This window comes from Tympanuchus pallidicinctus, unplaced genomic scaffold (genome assembly GCF_026119805.1).
Source record: "Tympanuchus pallidicinctus isolate F22 unplaced genomic scaffold, pur_lepc_1.0 scaffold15, whole genome shotgun sequence".
Lineage (NCBI taxonomy): Eukaryota > Metazoa > Chordata > Aves > Galliformes > Phasianidae > Tympanuchus > Tympanuchus pallidicinctus.
The window spans coordinates 34,098,537-34,122,413 of NW_026294669.1; the positions used below are offsets into that span (position 1 = coordinate 34,098,537).

The 23,877-nt window shown below is 42.8% G+C and overlaps 1 protein-coding gene across 15 annotated transcripts in view; it reads right to left on the reverse strand.

The window, feature by feature from the left end:
* Positions 1-194: 194 nt before the first annotated feature.
* The window catches only part of LRRFIP1 (LRR binding FLII interacting protein 1), a 90,326-nt gene continuing 66,643 nt past the window's right edge, over positions 195-23,877 (reverse strand). For 9 of the 15 annotated variants that reach the window (XM_052674589.1, XM_052674586.1, XM_052674583.1 and 6 more), the window contains 9 exons: positions 22,578-22,610; positions 21,420-21,545; positions 20,621-20,692; positions 18,702-18,872; positions 17,611-17,703; positions 17,048-17,140; positions 15,794-15,886; positions 15,196-15,337; positions 6,665-13,625 (listed from right to left, as the gene is read on the reverse strand). In XM_052674589.1, coding sequence (XP_052530549.1) covers positions 11,542-13,625; positions 15,196-15,337; positions 15,794-15,886; positions 17,048-17,140; positions 17,611-17,703; positions 18,702-18,872; positions 20,621-20,692; positions 21,420-21,545; positions 22,578-22,610 — 2,907 coding nt within the window. In that variant the 3' untranslated portion in view covers positions 6,665-11,541. Of the gene's footprint in view, positions 2,927-4,412; positions 4,518-5,133; positions 5,214-5,680; positions 5,799-6,664; positions 13,626-15,195; positions 15,338-15,793; positions 15,887-17,047; positions 17,141-17,610; positions 17,704-18,701; positions 18,873-20,620; positions 20,693-21,419; positions 21,546-22,577; positions 22,611-23,877 lie in introns of those variants that run through there. The other 6 variants (XM_052674591.1, XM_052674593.1, XM_052674596.1 and 3 more) reach the window with 5 other exon arrangements.

The window sequence follows — 23,877 nt, forward strand, 5'->3', positions numbered from 1 at the left end:
GAGTCCTTAAAATGCGGTAAAAACGCGTTGAGGCTTCTAAACAACGCAGCGGCGGTCTGAACGCACCCAGCCCCGCAGCACAACCGCCTTCAGCAGCCCGCCCGCCCGCAGCCCCACGGCCGCGCATCCCCACACAGCGCTGCTCGGGGCCGTTTCCCAGCAGCAGCACGAGGACAGACCACCAAAAGCACCCGACAAAGTGATGTTTTTTATTGGCAACTTCCGCTGATGAGTTTCCTTTTCCACACTCCTTGACGTTTATATATAAAAAGGAAGAAAAACAAAAAACCACCAACAACCAATAAACTTTTTTTCGGGTAACATTCCATTCTGCAAACATTAATATTATTTAACATTTGAAAATAAACGCAAAGCAGTTTTAAATAGAAATTGTAGGAGAAGGCAGGTTTGGGGCCATTGGAGGCAGCCCTGCCTGGAGCCCAATGGAAACAACGTGGGCACGTGCTGCTGTCATCATCCAAAGCCCTGCTGTACATTCTTCACAGGAAGACACAAACCAGTTTGCATTAAACCCAACGGTGCTTTCTCTTCCCTTATTCTAAAGCTAAGTCATACTGAAAGTTACGGGGGGAAAAAAACGTAGCTTCAACATCCAGCTACTTCATCACACACGACGATTCCTACTAAGAGCATATCCAGGTTGAAATACACAGCTGATTTCTGTCATGAGGCTAATGCTTATGGGGTGCAAGATGCAATCTGCTTTAAAAAAAACCAACACATCACTTCTTGATGAGCAAAACATTATTTTCAGCCTTTTGGACCAACTCTGATTTGTTGCTCCTGAATATTGCCAGGGGAGTTTCTCACCGCTACCACAAATAAGATGACTGATGGTAATCCCACACTTCATCATCAGTTAGCAAGACGTAGCATTTAGCATGTTCATTTGCATTCAGGAAAACCCTTAACTCATCTTTTTTTAGGCCCCAGAGGCTTCGTACACCAGAAATTACACAAGTCACAAAGTTGTAAATAGGTATCGACAGCAATTTTGAGGTATTCCATGAGAAACATGGATTTGCACCTGAATGTTCCTCTCAAGGAAAGGAAAACAAAATCCAAAGCCCTAGCTGGAGAGTAAATTAAATGATTTACAATTCCTCCATTTCCCATGTTCTACCCCAGTTGACCAGCAAGGACATACTTATTTTCTCAGAGGCACAGCAAGCCTACCTCTTCCTCATCCTGCAGTATTCACCTCAGTACTTCACCCCTGAAGTTCAGGGCACTCCGAGGAGCAAAGGTGGTGGTGTTATAACCTAGCCAAAACACATTCAGATACAGGTTTTGGTTTACTGGCCTTGTGAAGGTGCTCTAAGATACCAGCAATCCCCTGATGTTCCAAATAGCAGCAATTTATCCCCTAACCTCCAGGCTATGAGGAAGAGGCTAGAGAAGGATCTGGACCAGCAAATCCAAAACCAAGTTAGGACAACACGGGCTTCTGAGTTTGCATTTGGCTTAATCAAACCGTATTGACAGAAGGCTGCTCCTGCCAAACAGGAGATGCTGCTCCATCCCACGAGCAGATCCCTTAGGGAATTGCTCACCTGCATTACTGCTGGGGTAGGGCTGAAGGGGAAAGGACAGATGTCATCTTCAGCTAACTGCTGTTCTCCTTGGAGTAGTACATTCACAGGTTTTTTCCCCACAGTCCAGAGCTACTGTGCTAGTTGTGTAAACTGCATCATTTTAACTGGTTATGGTAGCTTTCATGAGAAGTGGAAAACCTTTACAATGACTTGCAAAGGAAATATTTTGCTATCTCTGTATTTGTAAAAAAAAACAACTAACACCCATATGCAGTAACATTTTCTAAAGTGCTTCTTATCAGTTACTTTTTAAAGATTAGACTTGCCTTCTGTAGCGGCGTGTTTTCCTAGCAGTTCATGGACCAGTAGATAGTTTCTGATGTAGAAAACCCATGACGTATTTTGTTTAAGCAAACGACACTTGTTTTGACAAACTGAAGTCATGTAAGTGCAAAACCCACCACTTCTTCAAACACGGCCTTACGCTGGTTTATTAACACAACTTTACATCCTTAAGAAGTATTCTACTTCAATTCCGAGAGCAGGGATTAAATAATACAAATAAGATTTGAAATCCAATGAAGCTATTGCCTATTTACCCTGAAATAAAATAGTCTTATGATTCGACCGGTGCAAAAATCCCTCCAAACACCTTTGTTTTATTGGCAAAGTCATTTAAGGTCACTTTTGCTTCCAAGACCATCTTCTTCCACGGTTTCCACTGAAGGAGTTTTGCTTTGTAATGGCTTGTGGTTCCACAGTGATTTGTAAATGAAAAGCCTACTATGAATAACTCTACCGTAGTCACTAAATGACAGATACAGTCATGAGAAAGTCTAAAACTTACAGTGTTTTTTTGTTGTTTTTTTTTAAATTCTCAGCAAGACACAAAATTCCAGTCCAGTTAAAGTGTTTTCTTCGAATGCCATTTGAAATGGCGAGGAACAGCTGCCGTGCCTTCTGGGAGAACTCAACGCGGCGCCCCGATGTGCTTCTAACATGGCATACAGATATTGTACCCACAGCAGTGCGTAGAAGGGCCCCGCAGGCACAGCCACGTGCATCAGCTACTCCTACAGATATAGTGCAGTAGGTCTGAATCTGCGCAAAGGGAACCACGGCTGCGTGGCACCTAGCAAACGTTGCAGTTGTCTGTTGTCAGAAGGCATGACGCAAAGCATCCCGGACAGCAAGACACAGAAGCATCTGTAACACCGTTCGGATTCTGTCCAGCAGTCGTTTCCACTGAGAGCTGGTGGTTATTGCTGTGACAGCAAAGCACTGCGGTTGGCCTTCATCTTCTCCAAGCGTTTTACTAGATGCCCGTTGCTGACTTCCAGCTCTTCAGTTTTATCCAGTGCCGAACGAAGCTGAAGGAAAGAAGCAGAAAAAAAAACAACAACCCCGTCACTTTTGCAGTGTTTGCCCTTTCCAACGATAAAGCAAAGTTTATCGTTACCAACAATACTGCAGGAGCTTCCTCACGTGGTAAAGCAGCTGAAAATTCCCGGGAGAGGAGTTAATGGTGAATGCAGCACTGCTGCTTTGAAGGCCACACGCACACAGTTTCTAAGCACGGTGCCAAGAGCCCAAACTATTTACAGAACGTTGAACATCTGGCTCACAGTTGGCCTTGGCTTCAGAGGCATGGATGTTCAGAGATCTGCTGGGTGACATACACCTTTCTCACAGTGCCTGACTTTTCCATTTCTGGTTCCCAGACTTACAGAAACAGCCTTGACTTTGAAGCCTTAATTTTCTATAACATCCACTAAGGGAGAAAGCACAGAGTAACAGCTACAAAACCCTGATAAGGGTGCCAATGACAACACAAGGCAGATTTTAGGGCTTCCCTCAATTTGGGACTTGCTAGTAGTTAGACTGGCCCTGAGAAAAAACGAGCGCCACTCCTTCTGACAGAAGGAAGGAACAGAAGGGATGGAGCAAAAATGCCTTAGTCTAGAGCTGCCATCCAGGGGAGCAGTGCAGCATTTGGGACCCTTCTGGCCTTGGGCAGCTTGCTGCCTTCCAGGACAGCATCCTAAGCAACAGACTAAGAACTGCTGCAGGTGTTGCTGCAGGTTTTGACTGAAGCCACTGCACTTTGTGGAAGAGACTTCCACTCTTAGCCCAAGAGAAAGAAGCCTTTAGCGCAGCTACTGGAGTACTTCCCTGGAAATAACACCACGAATCCTGAGCTTTAATTTAAAGACCACTTAAACAAGAATATCTGAACCATTTTTGGATATCACAATCCAGCACCTCACCCCCCCCTTCAAAAAAAAAAAAAAGCTAGAAATTAATGTCCTTCTCTCAAGCAAACGTGATGTTTATAAACTGTGGTCCGAGTTTCTTTGTGATTTCTATACTGTGGTGGCTTATAATGCCTTTACAAGCACCAGCCCCAGTGTCTTAAGGGGCATGAATCTTATCTGATAAGCGAGACGACAAGACAGAAGGGTAAGTTCCACAAGGCACCACTTATTACAGGCAGCATAGCAGGAAGAGCTATTTAGTTTTTATGGTAGAGAGCCACAGTGGAAAAACCCCTTAGGAGGCCGGCGTGAAAGCAGCTGACATATTTAAGGCTGGCTGTAGCAGTTGCTTAAAGACAACACGAAGTTTGGTAAAAGAAATAAGGTCAAAATTATGAAGAGCTTGAAAAGTGTGCTTTAAGAGAAAATATGGGCAGAGTCTGGATGGGAATGCAACAGGAAAGAGGCACGAACAGATAACTGAGCAAGAAAAGGAACAATTCACATTCACTTACAGCTAGAGAGGACCATGCAAAGCTGAGCATCTGAAGGCTGCAGAAGCAGCACCTGAGTTTCCTGTGACAGTTACATTTGCAGTTACCTCTCTCTGTAGCTTGCGCTTCTCTGCTTTCAGTTCATCTTCTACTCTTTCAGCATTTTCAGCAGCAGTTTTGTATCGGGCTACTTGACCTTCCAGTCGTATTACCTATTGCAAATGCAAACGTTTGGAGTTAAAGATCACTCTGAAGCTTTATTCCTCTGCTGATAGTTAAGCAGTATGAAAGTTGGTGGATTTATTTCAATCAAAGAAAGGCATGTTTTGAGAAAAATGTACAAAAGAAGACATGGCAACTACCTCCAGAGCCCTTAGATGTACCCGTATTTCATATGCTTCCAGCAACAGAAATCACAGCCCATTTACTAAATCTAGCCATTTATACTCTGATCACGAGCAAACAGTTACATCTGAACAGCACTGCACAAAACCCACACATACTATCTCATGTGCCAGGAGCCATTTGAAAACTGCCAGCAGCTAGACACATGAAAGTGTTCTGAGGAGCTCATAAAGTGCTCTGAGTACACATCTGTGTTTGAGAGCTTTTCATTTGGTAGGCATGAATAATATATTGACTTTCCCCTGGAGATGAAAAAAAGTATTCTAGTCCTCATGGCTTAACTTCAAGAGCCTCGGTGCTCCAACAATCCTGCTTTTTATCTTAAGGGAAGTCACATCAATTAAGATTGCACTTTTCATGGAGTAAAATACACTCTCTGCATTCTCATCAAGAGTAAACAAACACAACAAAACGGGAACTTACATTCTGCTCCAGTGCTGTTATCTCTTGCTCAGACTTGGCTAGTTTAAATTTGAGATCACTGATCTGCCTGTTGGCATCTCCTGAAAGAATTGCAGATTTATAAGAGATGTGAGAATAAGGCTCAACAAAGCTGTCACAACACTTCCACATTCCAGGAAACTACTTGGGGCAGTGATAGAGCAGCTCCCTGCCTTGGGTTTCCTTCTGTGCTAAGAGCTGCCAGGTAAACCCACTCAGTGCCCAGCAGATAGCAGCTAACCCCAACCCTGCCTGACTGCCTTCTGGTCGCTCAAAGCAGAATGAAGGTGTGACACGGAACTCGTCCTCAGCTCTCCTGCAGAACATGAAGGAGGTTTCCCACCCCGTTCTTGTTCGAAGGATTGCTCCCTCCCCTCTACAAGAGGTGCCTCCTGGCTGGCTCCCATTTTGGAATTCCCTTGGGACTGAGGGCTCACTCTTACTTCAGGCCACACGTCCATTGTGCTGGCACATTCTCTCACCTTCATTCACGACACAAAGGTTCTCTCAAAATGAAAGCACAGCTTACTTTGGAGGTCAATCATGTGCATATCCGTCCCATTTTCCAGAACTTCTACTTCAGACTGTGTGTTCTCCAACTTGCCATTCTTCTGCTTTTCTTCCAGTTGTCCCTTTAATTTTTTAACCTGAGGTACACAAGACAATTATTAAAATAAGACACTTGTTTCAGGACTCTCTTGAATGTTATGAAGCTTTTTTTATTTTCCTCCAAACTAAATTAAAAACATGCATCTTTTCTTACATTTCCCAGAAATTCTTTTGGCAAGTGACTCACCATAGTTTAAGTGTCAGCGCTTATGCGTAAATTTGGGACCAAGAATAATAGGAGGAAGAAGAATGTTTTATTAGAAAAGCCAGAACTGTTCTGTAGGCACAGTCACATAAAACATCCTTAGTAACCCCAAACTGTGATTGATTGTGCTTGAAAGCCCAAGGCCAAGGATCCTGTCTGCTAATGGAAGCATAGAGCGTGACACAGAGAAACAGATCAGCTCAAGAGCTCTGAATGAAGATCACCACCACTGTATCGCGATATCAGCAATAATTACTTTGTTATTTACCAATCTACTGTGATCCCACCAGCATTCTCTCCAAACTGCCTGCTGCCCACAGAACCAGCCATCAGGAAGGCTTAGTCTTGGAGGTCACATTTGCTTTTTCCCCCTTGGCCTCGCTCAGTCCAAAGTATTATTTTTCAGACATAGTTATGGAGGAGGTTTAGGTGGCTACAGACAGCAGTCTGGAATACTCAGAGCACTGAATGTTAGAACACAAAACAGGCCTCTGGGTCATCTGTTTCACACCCTGTGTTAACGCACAGGAGAATTCCAGAGGGAAGCAGCCGAGTCTTTGGCAATAAAAAGCAGCACACGTTCTGAAAGAACAGCATGTATGTTCTGTAGTCTGTGTTAGGGGCATCCTGGTTTCCCGAGATTGCATTGTTTTTATCATACGTTAAGTGAACACACAGCATTTCAGTTCTCACGTGCTCACCTGGTCTAGCAAGGACTCTCGTTCACCAATGAGCTTTTTCAGCCTTTCTGAAAGAGAAAACTGAAAGCTCAGTGCTGATTTCAGTGAGCCACACGTTTCAGAGCTATCTGATACAAGAGGGACCCGTTCAGGTTAGTGAAGGGAACGATGAAGGTAGTTACGCACGTACCACGGGAAATGAGGCCACAGCAGGACTGGGAAGGGGCTGCAGCCAGGGGAGGTTATGTCATTCCCACAGAGCATGCTTGTCACGGCACCCACTGCATGCAAAGAGGCTAATCTTCTACGTTAGGTTAGCATGCAAGAACTCTAGGGTCAAACACAACAGCTGCAACACAAAATCTCACAAATCTTTACAGTTCAGCACAATGAAAACACCACAAACACCTATAATCACAGCTATGCACATTCTCTGCGCTGAAAATCCTCACTTCAAAAGGAAAACTAAACAGCATGAAATGACATCACGTTATCTTCAGTACTGTGACAAATGAAACATTTATCCACGACGTTATTTTTATTTCAAACTCAAGAGCCTGGTAAGCATTCTTTGCTCTTTAACCCTTCACAGTCAATCATCCCAGTCAGGCATCAAGAAGGCAACAGGCAATCTAGACTCCTTGTGACTTGAACTTGGAAGTACAGCAGATCAGCAAACAGATGTGCATGGCATTGTTTAATAAAGAACACGATACACAAGGAGACAACTGGAAAGCAGCAGTGAGTAACCGAATCACTTGTTTCTTCTTTCCTAGTAATGCAGCATGTGAAAGTATTTTAGCAGGTACTGTGTGCAGCAAATGATAACTCACAGTTTTTACAGTAATTGAAGTCACTCTACCTCATTAATTGACAGCCTGAGCGTGTTCAGCCATCTCAACAGAAGTACACCAAACATCACCTTCCAGCATTCTTATCAGAAGAGGATATACTGACCTCAGATAGGTCTTACTCCACATGTCTGTTTGTTGCAGTTATTTAGGTTTGACACACACGTTTGTTGCAGTTTTCTTTAGTTTCCGTCCCTTGCCAGCAGGCAGTCAACTGTGCAGAACCAAGGCAGCGAGTGTGCTCAGCTCCACCTCTAAGGTCCTGCCTGTTAGCTGTTCAATTGTTAAAATGCAAAGGTCATAAATGCATGTACAAGTTCCCCGTATCAGCAGTGATTCCAGAGCCTGGAATCAAACTTTGACCTCGACTTCTGATGCGACACCCAAACACAGATATCAACGTAACACCCCAGTACAGCAGCTCTGTGCATTCCTTTTGGACCTCCTCAAGCCCTATCCCTTTTCACAGTTGTTTGTAACACACCTGGTGCTCTTACACGTGAGCACTGTCACAAGACAAAAAAAAATACATTTACGTTTGTGTAAACTAACGAGAAAAAAACACCAAGTGTAAAATAAGAAAAGTTTCATCTGCCTACGTGGAAAGAGGCTGAAGACATATCTTGTAAAAAGATGACAGGGAAGGAAGATGAAATCCAATGAAGAAAGCAAGGAGAGCAAACAGTAAAAGGAAGGTCACAGATATTCAGATAAGAGTTGGTGCCAGAGCTCGTCAGAGATAAAGAAATGGAATTACTAACGGTAGGCAAAGAGAACAAGGACTGATGCAGAAGAAATTAGCCCTAACTTAAGGGACTCCAAAGAGCTGAATAACTTGTTAGCACAGCCGCTGCTGCAGGGTGAAATACTCCTGCCTAATGGAAGGACAGGCACAGTGCCATTCTTTTTGAGAAGAGAACAGGACAGGTGGGATGGTGGCAGCTCTATGGTTACCAGTGCTTTCTGCTGTTGCACAGGCTCTTGAAGCCACACGACCATTGTCATCGCTTTGGGAAAGCAGTTGACTCACTGTGCTGCTTCAGTGGCAAAGCTGAGCTAATATCCCCTGATCAGCCACAGATACCCGGTGCCTCTTCCTACTTTGAGCATAGTGTGCAGTGGGATGCAGCTGTTGATAACTTGAATTCCATTTGCATGGTCTACCAAGTAATTCATGGCAGTGCAGCTGAAAAGGGTAAGCTGTCCTTGGAGGATGGGAAGGCAAGCAGCAAAGGCTGCAACCCCTGAAAATACACCGGCGGTTTCAAGCAGCTATTCCAATCAGCTTGCAGGGATCCAACAACAGGCTGGACAATACCACTACTCTGGAGCCGTCAATATACTGCATCGTTTAAATTAAGAAGAATAACACAACAGAACGCCTTCCACTCTTCCCCAGAAGAGGGAAGTTCACGAGCAAGCATGAGGATAAGCATTGGAGTTAGAAGGCACTGGCTTTACAGCACAGATTTTGAAGGCAACAGCAGGACCACTCTTTCAAAGGGACTGTTGACCGAGGCCTTTCACTGTTACCTGCTGAATACCAAAGTTATTTCAGCTACTGCTTTTGCCAGCACTTGAGGCTAGCTGTGAAGTCACAGTAACGCATAAACCCGGCACTCCAGGCTACGCGTGCCCCTAGGTCTCAAACACAGAACCAATAAGCATTTGAAGTTCTTTTGAGAGATGAAAGCCCTACGCATTGCGACCAGCGCTCACTGCAGCAGGAAAGAAGATTCCAGTAAGAAGCAAAGAGCCAGAAACACCCAGATCCCCTCCTTCTTCGTGGTACCTGTCCGATTCCAGAAGGCAAGGGCCAGCTGCCGACACAGGTTCCAAGAAGCAGCATTCATGGGGAGATTTATGATACCTGAGCTGCTCTTCATCACCTGCCCTAGTTTCATTGAGATTTGGCAAGGTGCTGTGGGATGAGAGCACGCACAAGGACAGTTAAGGCTGGAGGTGTCATTTCTTTCCGTGACTTAGCTCTACAGAAGGACTTCTCTAAGGACGCCGTATTTTCTGAAGTGGAAAAAATGGTTAAAAATAGGTCTCCATTAATTTCCCTTCTACAATCAAGCAGCACTCCTGTTGGAAACAAACTCATGAAAAATAGAGGAAATGTTGGCAAGTGCCTCATTTCAATGAGAGTTGTTTATAGACCCATCCACAAGTTTAGGCAAAGTCTGGCATGAATTTAGTTAAATATAACACTGTAACATTTAAATATACACGCATTTAGAATACTTTCAACATTAAACCATACGTTACAGCTGAGCGTGGCAAAGAAAGAAATCTTACTTACACAATGCTATATAATAAGAAATGATGCTTTAGAGAACGGTGACTCTTTAGATTAGAATTAAGTGTAACAGTAAGAACAACTGCTAATACTTACAGAAACCACACTGAAGCTGCTCTAAGCTGGAAAGAAGCCATATGAAAAGAGTTACAGGCTCACAGTCCTGCCACAAGTGCAGAGCTATGGTCTCAACAAACACTGGACGTCCTCAAAGGCCGCCTGTTCCTCACAGGACAGCTCTATCATCTACGTAGCACAAAGCAAGACGTTTTAAAAAGAAAGCTCTAGAAAAGGGTTTTTGAAGTGAGAAGGATTTAAACAAATATTTACACAAGTTTATAAAGAGTGCTCCGGACAGACAATTTGAAGTATAAAATACGTTTATTTTAATTATATACAGCTCAGTACACTTTGATATACATCTTGTAATTTTGCAGTCTATTTGAACTCTGTCAACTTTGTAACATCAACAGACAGAACCTTCTGTAGCCCCCCAGCTCCTCAACTTGCATTCCCTTTGCATGTTCATCGCTTAATACAACCTCCGGCTAATTATTAATTATGCAAAACATCATCTTCCTGCCAAGCACTGTAAAAATGCAAGAGGAAATACATCAATGGGTTGAAGTGTCTCATTGATGCCAGTAATACATGGTAATCCAGCTTTCCAAAAAAAGGCACGGGGGATCACATGTGGAAAAACAGCCTTTGGTCTGACATCCATGAGGATTAAGACATCCTGAGTTACCGTCTCTCCAGAAAAAGAGGAAGAAAGAATTTTCCAAAGAAAACCATTCTTTCATAATATTTTTTGCAAAAAATATATATATATAATGCAATAAGGAATGCAATATTAAACACTTGTTTTAAAAATATATTTATATATTCATAGGTACAGTATTGGATAGCAAACCTAAGCACGTTACAGTGTGTACTGACACTTTCTTAGGAAAAAAATACAAAACCCACGTGAGACATGGTGCAAAAGGCCTGTTGTGGTGCAAAGTGCCCAGATGAAGTAAACACGCACATGTTTGCTCCCTTCAGCAACCTACATGTTGCATTTCCTTCAAATCCTGTATTGTTCCTCCAAAGTTGAGCCTTAATTCACAGTGATCTACCAATAGTTTGGAATATGTCCTTTTAGAAACATACATACAAAAAGTGGAATGAGGGCATCTTTTTTTCTTCTTCTTCTTTTGCTATGGAAAAGGGCTCCTAGGCTTTAACCGCTCAGCGACAAACGTTAGCATTACAGTTAGCATCAGTGTTGCTGATCTTCCGAGTTCCTTCATGACAAAGCATCAACATTCTTACTGTAGTCCTATTGCACATACAAGCACGTTCAGATAATCTACTTTTATTCCAGGCTAGAAAGTAGGAATTTCATATAAAAGCTCCTCAGCAGCAGTTATCAACACCAGAAGTACTTTAAGTGCAAAAGCCTGATCAGTTCCTTTGTGAAGCTTGCTTTGTTTGGTGACACACATTTAACCTGAGACACAGCAAAACCAAACCTCTGGATGATTTTTTGTGGCTAGGTACGTCAGTGAATCATCTAATATTTGCATTATCACCGCTTACATGACCAAACAGTGTATTATGAGATCTACCTGCAAGGAAAAAATGAACTCCTTAAGAGTATTCCTATATTCCTAAGGGCTGATTTATCGTGCAAAGCGCGTGCTTCGGTACAGAGCCTGATCAAATGGCTTCCAACTTGTATGGACTGAAATTCAGAACTCAGGACATTGTACAGTCATCTTTAGATTTACCCTTGCCCTTCCTACCACCTCGCAAATCCTCTTTGCTTTCAGCCCTGTTACAGCCAGCACTTTCCAAATCCTGCTCTGGAACATTTTCACCTGGTGCCTTTTCCGCTTCATTAGAATCTGATGCTTTGTTTTCACCTGCCAACACATCAGCCTTCCCGTCAGTTTTCAGGGCTGATGCTTCCTCTTGCAAGTGCCCTGTTTCTTCAGACTCATTTCCTTTCTTATGCTGTAAGCTGTCACCTTCAGTCAAGGTGTCCATGGTTTCTATTTTGCCAGTTCTCTCTCCAGCTTCGCCTGTTTGGGCAGTTTTTCTCATCACGCTGTTTGTTCTGTCATCCTCTTCACTCTGTGCATCAACTTCTTCTCCATCGCATTTTTCATCAGTTTCCAGTGTCTGTTCTGAATCCTCATCAAAATCAAATGCATCACCATCGTCTTCTTGTTCTTCCTCTGCTTGGCCCTCTAGTCTAAGTTGCTCACTAACATTTTCATCCAGCTCAGCTTTCTGTGCAAGAGAATTACCTGTATCTTCCATAGAAGTAAGTTCATCATCCTGGTGGTCAGCAAGCTCTGAATGTTTTTTATTTTCTTTAAATGCTTCTTTATCTACTTGGTTCTCACTACTTACACTGTGACATACAATGGACTCCTCTTTAGATTCACCTTCCTCATGTTGGACTACATTCTGTGCTTCACTTTCTAAAGAACTATTTTTCTCATCCTCTGTATCACCTGTTGTTTCTTCACCACACTGAACTGTTCGAAGCTCTGCCTCTGGCTTTAAGTCTTCTGTTCTATTACGCTCTAAGCATTCTATTCTATTTTCCTCTCCATTCCCAGACACGTCTCCTGTTTGCATTTCTGTTTCCTCGATTCCATCATCTGAAAAACCTGTGTCTAAACTTGCTTCCTGAGATGCCATTTCTTTCACAGTGCCCGTGTCTGGCTCTGTCTGATGCAGTGCACTTCCTTCTACCTTGTTAGCAGAGCCCACAGGCTCCCCGGATGCCTTCTCCTGCTTTTCTGCAGAATCTGAACACGCCTCCTGTCCATCTTTCTCAGCAGGTTTAAGTTCTGTTTGCTCCTGTGTATTCTGCTCCTCTAATAATACTAACTCACCATCCTCTGAGGAAACTGGCTGGATGCGTGCCTGATCTCCTCCCTCTTCATTTATATGTGATGGGGCACCACTTTCACATGACTCCTCCCCTTCTAAGCCCGTGGAATCTCTTTTCATTTTCTGACCCTGAACTGCACTCCCAACCTCATTTTGTTCTCTAGCTCTACCACCTCCAGTTTCATCAGCTGTTCCATCAGTGCAGTCCTTGCTTTCAACAAGAGCTTTCTCCAAGACTTCTGCCACTTTGTTTTCAGCACTTTCTTCCGAGCTCTGGAGTGTTTCAGCACGGCCCTCCACCTTTACCTCTTCACTACGTGAGCCTGCTAGCACAGGCTCCGGTAGCCCTGACCGGCCAGACACCGTCTCACTGCTGTCACCTGCACTGCCTGCTGCTTGCTCCACCTCATTAGCACTCAGGGCATGGCTAGCTTCCACATCCTCTCCTTCTTCCTGCTGTGGAGCAGCTTTTTCCAGTTCATGCTCTACACCTAAGTCACTGTGTGCTTCCTGAGGACTCTCAAAATCCTGACCTTGCAGTGAGCCCATTTCTGAGCTCTCAGTCGTCCTTGGGTTTAAGTTACTGTGTTCAACCTCCTCGCTAACAGGCTGCTGGGCTGCTGCGTCTGCTGACTGCGTCTCCTTTCTCAAATCACCTGCATCACTATCATCATTTGAAGAAGCATTCCCTGACATGGGTTCTGTAAGGCTTTGAATTTGTTCTGTGAACCTACTATCTGGTAACGCCACTGTTGACAGAGCATCAGTTTCTTCAATCATTTTTTCTGCCTTTGTATTTTCATCAGCATGCAATGTCTGTACTTCCTGTTCCTCAGACTCCTCTTTGTGTTCCTCACGCTCAGAATTCTGCAAGATTTCTCTTTTCCCCACATCCTCCAAAATCTCATTTTTCATGTCCACTTCCTTGGCTTTGCCTAAAAGACCATTGAGAAAGTTGAAGGGACCGCACCACAGCTCTTACCTCCCCACTTAAAACCCGAAAGAGAATGAATCAAAGGACAGGTTAATGGAAGATCAGCTTTTGCCAATTACGTGAGGCAAAGCAGCAATTGAATTAGTAAGGGGGTGGGTTTGTTGATCAGTGAAATTCACCACCACCACCCTCTCAAAGCAAGAAAAGCCTTCAGTGCTGGCCTGTGTTTTTGTCAAGATCTATGCTCTTGGCTATGTGAATTACAGCTTCTGGAGATGAAAACAACTCTGTTTCAAGCAGTGCAATTTAACAAGGGTATCTGCAGATGTAACTCTGTAACTGTAAAGACTGCATTTCCTGGGCAGTTATTTTCTACAGCTTGAAGCCTAACAGCGGTGCATGCAGGAGTGTTCTGATGCCAGTAAATGAAGTAAGCAAGAGTAACTCGGTAGGATTTCATCACAGGCACCATCAGTGTTTACGTATATATAAATCTGATTGGCAAGCACATGTTTCAGCTGTTCAGCATTACCAACACAGACACTTAGTGCCACTCCATCCACTCAAAGGGATGGGGACTTCTGTAGGTTGGTTGTTGTTTTCTTCCAACTTTACTTAGAAGCAACAGGTACTAAATCAACACTGCGGCTTCAGCAGTTAGCTTTCGAGTCTATGTTGTACCTGTTTTCAAATAAACAGAATAAGGAAAGACAGAAGGCATATTACATTTAAATATATACCCTTACCTTGATTTTGGTGCTCCATATTGTTTCCATACAAAAACAGAGTGAGGAAAAAGCAGCCAACAGCAAGATAAATTGCACTTGCAACTGTTGGCTGCTTCTCGCTATTTACTATGATGCTGATTTAGAGCAGTAACAACAAAAAATCCCTTTTGCTATTTCAGCAGTTCTCTGAGTGGTCACTCATCACAACTGGACAAGGAGGAAGTTTTTGCCAACCAGATTTCTCCTTCCTTACAGAATCTGTCTCAGAGTCAAATTCATTAAATTTAATGGCATTCATTCCATCATAAGAGGCTGAAGTGGTAAAATGAACTGCTCAACAGTATGAGATACCAAGAATAAAGAATTCATGCACCAGAGGGTTTTAATGGTGACCACCGTTTCTGTTCAGCAAACGCTGACAGTTCTCAGGTACGTAAGTGAACCAACATACAAGCTTTTTATGTGAAACTAAAATGCTTTGATCTTGATTCTTTAAGATGCGTGCAGAAAAACGCTGAATGACATGAATTTGGGACAGTTCAGAGTTTAAATAGTAATCCGAGTGACTGCTACTTATCTGTACCGTGTAATATTGGTATTCTTGTCCTTTGCCACCTCCAAGGGGGAATGAAGTCTGCTTTTGCAGGAAACTGCACAACACACTTGAAGTGATACTAAATATGAAGCAGGAAAATGCACAAGGTGATGTGAAGCACAAGTGATTCAAGAAGTGGCATGCTGCGTGACGTGTTAATTGTCCCACTGACAAAAGCCCAAACTCCAAGCAGAGAGGAATGAGCGGACAGACAGACAGAAAGATACAGAAGGACAGCCAGCACTTACCTAGCATCCCGTCCCCTGCTGTCTTTAATGCCTGCGTTGTGCCTTGAACTGTTTTGGAAGAATCCAAGTGTCCTTCATTATCAAGAACGTCTGATGCCTCCCCATTGGTGGCTACCTCAGAGTCTGGGATTATTCCATGTTTCTACGGGGAAGCAAAAGCAACGCTTTAAAGCCTGCCGCTCAGTTAAGAGCAGGATCGTTCAGATGTTCTTGTCCTTGACATTCTGATCAAACCATTGCTTCAATTGCTCCATTACAAATGGCTGGAAGTCAGAAAATAGCACAGGATATTACAGTTCTCTGTTTAGCCAGCATCACAGAAAGCACGTGATACCAGCAAGGCTTCGATCTTTAAGCATAATTCTGCTGTCTCAAGGGCTTCTCAGAGATGAGTCTCCTACAAAAGCAACAGTTTAATGCTGAACATTACAGGCTATACTAAGAGCTCACAATCAATATTAGGGGGAAGGACTTTATCAGAAAACGCCTGAAATGGCGACTTATAGGCAACACAGCAAGAGTTCTTGCTACAAAAATGCACAGGAAGGAAAGGTCAGCAGTCAGTAAGCAGCAAGCTTCTCTTACTCCTCTTGCATACCTTCAGTTGCTCCTTCAGCATAATCACTTCATCTCTAAGGTCATCCCGCTCACTCCTTATGGAATCAAAGAAATCTTTCTGCCTCTCTAAGGCCTGAGTTCGCAACACAGACAGAGAGGGAAGAGATGTGAAGAGAGGAAAAGGAGAAAAGTAAAGGTCATGAAAAGCAAGTGTAAACAAGAATGAGCAGATTTAAGATATTCAAAGATTCATGGAAGTGATATGTGGAAAAAGTTCAAAGACTAAAGGACCAAGTTTTCAGACACACAGACAAGCTTCAAATCCAAGAAATGCACAGCTTATTCAGTAATCATCAGCTCCAGGAATTCCTATTAAAGACACTCGGAGCCCAAGCTTCATTAGAAATCCTTCAAATGAGGATCTACTTTTCCCTCTTATCTGCTTGATGAGTCCATTCATATTACTTCAACGCGTACGTTGAAGACATAAAGCAATTCCCCATGTATTCAGACAAGAGGATGAAAGCAGGCCTGACATTTTAATGGTCTATAAAAGGGCTATTAATTGCACAGGTTACTGTGATGGCTGCGTTACATTTCAATTAACTCGAAAACTGCAATTAAGTCATCCAGACTTTGGGATGTGTTGCAAAGGTGTCATCTAGTACGGATCCGCCTTGATATTTCTTAGATAAATGCACAAATAGAACAGTAACAAAAATCAGACACTTGAGTTTCAAATTGCAAGTTACTGGACGTCAGCAGTATGACATTTCCCTTCTATATTCAGAAATTCTTCCAGTATTCATTGCTAGAAAAGAAAGCAATGCTTCTCTTTAAGAGCGTGTTTCCATTTGGCTTTGATAAGGGGTGGTGGGAAGGCATGAGAAGCAAGGGAGAGTTCGGGACTTTCATCCCCACAGGCCACAAAGAGCTCTATTGCTTCTTGATCACACTCCAGCCTGCAGATTGAATCCAAACAAGCAAAACAACCAGTGCTGACAGCATTATAAATAGCACTTTCCTTCTCAGTACAACACACACAAATGAAGCACCATGGCAAATAAAAAGCCCTGCGTTTCGGATTCAGAACAGCTGCTACGTTTTTCTTGGATTTTATAGTGTTGAACAAAGACAAAACGCGCTACTTGCTAGTTCACTGGAAATACACTAAGCCAGCCACACCAAGCAGGGTCACTCAGGAGTATTATTACTCATGGGGTTTTGTAAAAGCAGGATCAGCTGAAGAACGACAATGCCACTCTGAACACACTTCAGGAGTTGACAGTCCTACCCCTATTTTTTTGTCTTTCCACTCTATTGTCTCCTGAAGATCAGAAATTTCCCTGACATAGCTCTGCTGTTTCTGTTGCAGCTGCTGGATTTCCTGAGAGACAGGAGCAAAATGAGAAGACAGAAAGTAGGGAACAGGTTAACAAAGACAGTCGAGATTGCAGCGATGCCAAAGAACACAAAGTCAGGTGAAGTAAAAGGGTATCAGCATGCACAATATCGTGACTTCTCACACCTCAGCTCAATCTATGCTTCTCCTAAGGCAATCTTACTATTCGCAAGCTGATTTACAAAGTTAGACAGTTCCACTGCTTTCCTCTACATCTCCACAAAGCAGCTGTTGAGAAAACAGCTTCTTTCACGTCGTGGACAATACAACTTCAGATAATACTTAGGAAAATACTACTTCCTGTAAGTTAGTCTGAACCTGCTTGGCCTGGAACACTAATATTTCTTCAGGTGACAAACTTGAGAAGGGAACAACATTCCTTCCTTTCTACACAGTTACTGCTAACTGGGCACATACCGATCAAACGAACCAGTAAAAAGAATGAAGTTACTTACTGCAAGCATTTCTTCTCTTTGCTTCAAAGCCTCTTTCATTTCCTTAAACTGAAACTGCAATATGCTATGAGCGTGCTTCTCTCTCTCAAATTCCTATGAATGATGAAAAATTCATGAGATGTAATCGATCAAAAATAGCATCCCATGAAAAACTGGAGGAAATAAGCCCAGCAACCAAGAAAATGCTCACTGCCACGCAATTCCTCAATGTGCTCCTAATCACAGTCCCACAAGAGTACAGTTTTATTGTTGTCTTATTTGTCCTTTTCCCAAAGAACTATCATCACATCAAGCATAGAAGTGACAGACATGGTTTAGCCAGCTTCACACACTGCGCAGCACGATGCCAGTGAACAGCTGTTACACCCAACTCCTACTGACTTCACAGATGAGTGGATGGGAATTTAACCCCCACTTCCTATGTAAGAATGGTGCAAAGAAATTCCCTAGACGTTAAGGACTTAAAAAACCCCAAACAAACAAAAAGCCAAACCCAAATCAAAACAAAACAGATGAAAAGACAACCAGTGAAGCAACCAAAACTAAACAAACCAACCACCAAATCCTCCAGGAACTGTATGTTTTGCAGCACACTATAGCAAAATGCCCCCAGGCTAAAGGGACAGTTCAGAGAAGCTAACCCAAGCACCAGATGTATTATTTAACACCAGCTTACTAGCTCTCAGATGCTGAATTCATGCAAAACAATGCAATGCTCAACCATGCAGCTGCTTTAAATCTACAAGCTGCACAACTCCCTTTGGAAGAGAGTTTCATGCGTTAAAATACTCCAGAAATTACCACAAACAAAATCTTTACCTCCAATGTACAGTACAAAAGGATGTCTGATACTATAGTAGTACTACAGTGTATCCTTCCCATATTAAATATATCTTCACTTCAGAAATTGCTTTCTCAAACACAAGCTAAAGGAAAAATTCTACTTGTATGACTGCAAGCACACAGCATGCTGCTCTATAAAAAATAACTTATTTAAAATCTGGAATAGCGATTTACTTTGATCCTCTCAAAGATGTCAGCCCCCCACAAGTCCTTCACTGCTAAATAACACGCCGTTTCTGTATACATACTTTACTCTTCTCTTCATACTGCCTCCTGGATTCCGCGAGCTGTTCCTCTAACTCTAAGAGTGCATCCTTCAGGGTATCTACTTGGTACATGAAATTTGTTTTCTCGTTGTCTAGTTGAGCATTTGACACCATAGCCTTTTTGTATTTCTCTTCGACTTCAGCTAGAGAGTCCTGCAAACAACAAGCAACCAGTGAGAGGTCAGCTACAAAACATCGCTCTGCCAGCCGAGACCTTAAGGGAGAAAACGAAGGTATGAAACCACAAGCCTCCTCAGTAGTCCTGTTGAAACCAGTGCTAATCATCTGCAGGACAGACTTAGCAGCTGTCCCAAGGTGAGGATAACCTCCCCTGCGTTCCCACTTCTGTTAAGAGCAAGAAACCTTACCTTGGGATGGATTAAAACGCTTCCTGTTCTCTGCTGCTTCAGCTCCTGCTTTCTCAGGGTTTTCCTCCTTCTCCCTCCTCCCCCTGCCCCTGAATGCTGGCAGCTCAAAGCAGCTGATGAAGATATGACAAGTTGCAAATTCTTTTTCTTTAAAGGTAAACTAACCTTGATTTAAGATCATTTTAGGTCGTCCAATCTCAGTGGGGTAGGCTTTAAAATAAGGCAGTTTAACAGCCACTTCAGGCAAATTTCAGTGTGAGGTAGGAGACATTGGTATAACTAAGTACACTAACTCAGGAGGTAAAATCTGCTGTGAAAGCTGCAGCTTTTGTGATGTGATGCACCATTTTTCTTTCCTAAATCGCTTTCCATCTTAACAAGTTTACTCTGCAAGATACAAATCCCAGTGTCCTGAAAACCCATCTTAACACCTTGGCCTGAATACAAGAGACTGAGAGGTTTGTAACAACAGACAGTGGCAAAATAAAGATCAGGACCATTCCCATGCTGTGCAGCCAAACTTTCAGTACTTGATTTTAATACGGTGACAAAGGTCTTACATGGGCAAACCAGTGAGAATATGCTAAGACAAACAATGTTTTAGTTTCCAGATCAAGCAACTTCTCTAGGAACGTCAGCACTATTGGCATTGCTCCTATAGCACGGGCAACTTCCATGTACTTCCCATTCCATTCAATAAACAGAGCTGGGGATGACGGAGTGAGATGATCACAACAGTAATTCTGAACCAGTTTATTTTCTATTTCTATCGACAAATAAGAGCATTTGTCTTTGAGCCTGTATAAACTTATCTCCTGAAACACAAGTTGTGTTTTGGCATGCTTTCCAGCCCAAGGGTAAGAAATATTGAGCACAGGAAAGCAGTCATTATTTGGAAACAGTGGAAAGACTAATCTCAGAAATTAGCTGGAAAGGAAGTACATGTAAGTAAGTTAAGGGAGTTGCTGCAGCACTCCTTCAGCATGCTACATTTGGTTTTATTAGCACCAAGTTTCACCACAGTTGGGCACCTGGACACCTTTACATCAAAGTAAAGCCAGAAGTAAACACTGCTATTGAGACCTGCTGTGGCTTAGGTACAGATCACCAGAGATGCATGTTAGTCGTTGCATCAAAACTCCTTTCTAGCTTTGCAGAAGTTGGAAGTGCTTCCTTGGTGCCAGCTTTCAATTTTGGGAGGCTTCCTGGGTTACACAGCTATTAAAAAAAAAAAACAAAAAACCACACCCACAATCTAGTAATTTTCATTTGCAAGCAGAATGATTACCTTTTCAGAACATCAAGTAAGACATGCAATAGCAATCAGCAGTCTTTCAGTTCATATTTGGAAGCATTGCTCACCACAATCAACAGACACCAGAAGGGACACTTCTCCTGGAAAGCATTGCATTACCACAGTTTACAACCCCTCCCAGAAGAAAAGTGTGCAAGGTCAGTGCTAGGTCTCACTCTGGCTCCGTGAACTTTTAGCTGGGGTTAATTAGCACACTTCACACTGCAGTACACCAGTACCTTCATTTCTTTCAGTCCCTGCATGTATTTGCCTTCTACATCTTGAATCTGCTCCTTTAACTCATAGATATCCTGAGAGAAATGGTGAGAAAGGTCAGTGATGTCACTGAGACTAATGGGTACAAATGCACATGGAAGAGCAAGTATCCAAAGTTCTCATGTAAGTATTTCTACAACACAAGTTAAGCAGTCTGATCGTAACCTGAAAGCCTTGCTAGAGAGTGGAATGTCTGGGTCAGAAGTTTATCCTAATTCTTCTCTTCTTGACTGGAAAAACCATGACATCAACAACAAGGCCAAGACACAGCTCCAACTTCTAGGTCTCCAACGTGTCCCAGTCAGAGCCCTTCTCTACCCTTTTTCACTATGATCCTTTTTGGGGAATTCTGATATCTTCTGTTGAAGCTGTCCAAGCACGTCTGAAATACAGGCTGTATTAGCACTATAAGAGAGACTGTACAAAATCCATCCATCACATTAAATGCATTGTAAGGCCTATGCCTCTCCTCTTTGTCCTTGGTCACCACCAAACGATTGCTTTCAGCTTTCTTATGGTGCTGAAACGGGACTGAACTGCTCGTATCTGAGCTCTCCAGTGGAAATTCCAGATATTTTAACTTGCTGTAATGACTGGAAGTTAACAGAACACACATTTCCAATTTAAAAATAGATTTCAGAATCAGCCTTAAAGCAATCTTCAGAAAAAAACCCAAGGAGTTCAGTTATGGACTACCCAGGCACTCAGATAAAAAAAAGCCATAGTTCAATACAGTTTATGTTGGCTTTAAGAACAGCTCACCTTTATTTCTCTAATAGATGCCTCTGTATCTGCTGAGATGGACGTATCCCCGCTGCCTCTTCGTGAAGAAGTCCCACCCAGGGAAGCTAAGGTAGCTGCTGATAGACTTGAGACAGTACGTGCTCCCTGGAATCACAAACAGTTAAACAGGGTTGTGAATATTTCTTCTACATATTATTTTTAATGCACATAACGTGCACTATTTATCTCTTGATAAATGACAAAACAGCAACTGTGTCTTTGGCACCTAACTGGTCTCTAATGCCACTGGAAACATTAGAAATGAGTGGCTAAAACCAAACCCAGGGGAATGGGAGCTGCTGTTACTCAGCTCCTCAGCAAGGGCAGCTTTAACATCAGGCTGGGAAAGAAGAACCCATGCATTTCTACAAGTTAATGCAAGTTCCATTAACATCTCTCAGGAAGTACTGAGGTCAAGTTTTAGCAAGAAGAAGTAATGAGAAAAAGGAGACTAGAGTTAAACATTGTTACCTTTGTGCACAAGTCAACTTGTAAGTATTAACTCTCAATTAGACAGAATCCTTAGGGGCTAGTACCATCTTGCCAGACACTTTCAGAACTTGTATTATGTCCTAGATGCTTTTGACTGCTCCTGGAACTATTCTGCTTTCATTTGTACTTGCTACTCTGCAGCAGTGGCAACACAGTGTTAGAGTAGTGGGGGTAAGGCCAATTTCTCACTGCTGCAGTACGATCTTCATTTTATCTATTTTTATGCAATACCACCATTAAGCTCTACTAAACAAAACCAATATTCACATGGCTTAGCCTGTAGCAATGTCAGTGCTGTTAAATGGCAACTTAACCCCTGAACGACCATGATGGTTTCAAGGCTGTCTTCAAAAACCATAGGGTGGTGCCACACTGGAACAGGCTGCCCAAGGAGGCTGTGGATGCCCCATCCCTGCAGGCATTCAAGGCCAGGCTGGATGTGGCTCTGGGCAGCCTGGGCTGCTGGTTGGTGACCTGCACACAGCATGGGGTTGGAACCAGATGATCATTGTGGTCCTTTTCAACCCAGGCCATTCTGTGATATGATTTGAGTAATAGAAAGCTCTGCTAATTCAAACTCACTACAATTTGAGATAGAAAAAATAGCTGTGCTGTTGTCAGAGCAGTTCACAAGATCCTTCTTACCTTCTCAAAATCTTTTTCTGGCCGCTCCTCAATCTGTAAAGCAAAGGTTTAGAAGGAATCATTAGATAATGAAGTACAAGAGAAGGCAAAACAATGTCAGAAGGGTAATTCTTAAACCTTTGAGATACTTTTCATTAGCAATTTCTCTAATGAACCTTAAAAAAGCCACTTACTTAAGTAGAGAGATCAAAACTGTTCAAACGAAAGGTGAACGCACTTCCAGATCAAGACAGTTTCTTGCAGGTACAGTTTTATGGACTTTAAATAAATGGAAGCAACTCCACCCCTCTCAAAAGCAAGGCACCAACTGAGGTTTGAAGGACTGGATTGCATCTGCACCTCTCCCAGAAAGAAGAGGAAAAAAAGTAAAAGAAATGTACGGCTCAGAAGCTCCAATAAGTTCAGTGTTCTCCTTCTGTGAGAAAAGGTGTCTGACTTCAAGCAAAAACCCACGTAAGGCTCAGACGACAAAAACTGACCCTGCAATCACATATCTGGGACCAGCTCAAAGTCTAAACAAACAGCTGCTCTATGACTTCAGAACTTTCCTGCAATATATTGGTTCAGAAAACCAAACTCACGCTAAAAGCAGCCCAGGAGAAAAAAAGACTGGAGCCAAAGCAGCATTTAGGAGCAAGAAAATTACCAGGAACCAAGACCAGTTCAATGCTCAGAAGGCAGAGCAGAACCACATACAAGCTGGGCAGATGCAAGAAGCCCAGGTGTCAGCTTCTGGGAATGCTCAGTACAGCAATCGAGATGGTTTCCTGCAAAGATTCTTCTCAAAAACAAACAGCTGACCCAGATCAAGAGCCTAGGAGAGCTAAAGAGAAGAACGATTTTGAAATGGCTGAGGAAGCAATAGAGATCTGCTTCAGAGGAAAGCAGGGCATAGCTGAGGTTAAGCTAATAGATTTCATTGGAGAGAACCAACTCAAAACTTCCACGTCTTTCCTATCAGTCAGCGCTCACATTCTTTTCCTTGGAGTTATACAGAGCAATGTGTGGATGACTCCACTCACTATGCTGCACTTTACCCACATACCCCATTACTTCCATTTCTGGACAGCATAGGTTTCATTATGCAGCTTTCCAGCCCATCCAAACACTGCTTTGCTGTGTAACAAGAGAGTTGTGAAGGTACAAATGTGTTACCACAGATTAATGCATACATACACACACACAATTTTTTATATCCACAAATTTATATGCTGCCTTCTGCAAAGCCTGCATTATGGCTTCAGGGCACAAATGAAAATACTGCTTTCCCTCAATGACTCGCAGAATAAGGATGAAAAGA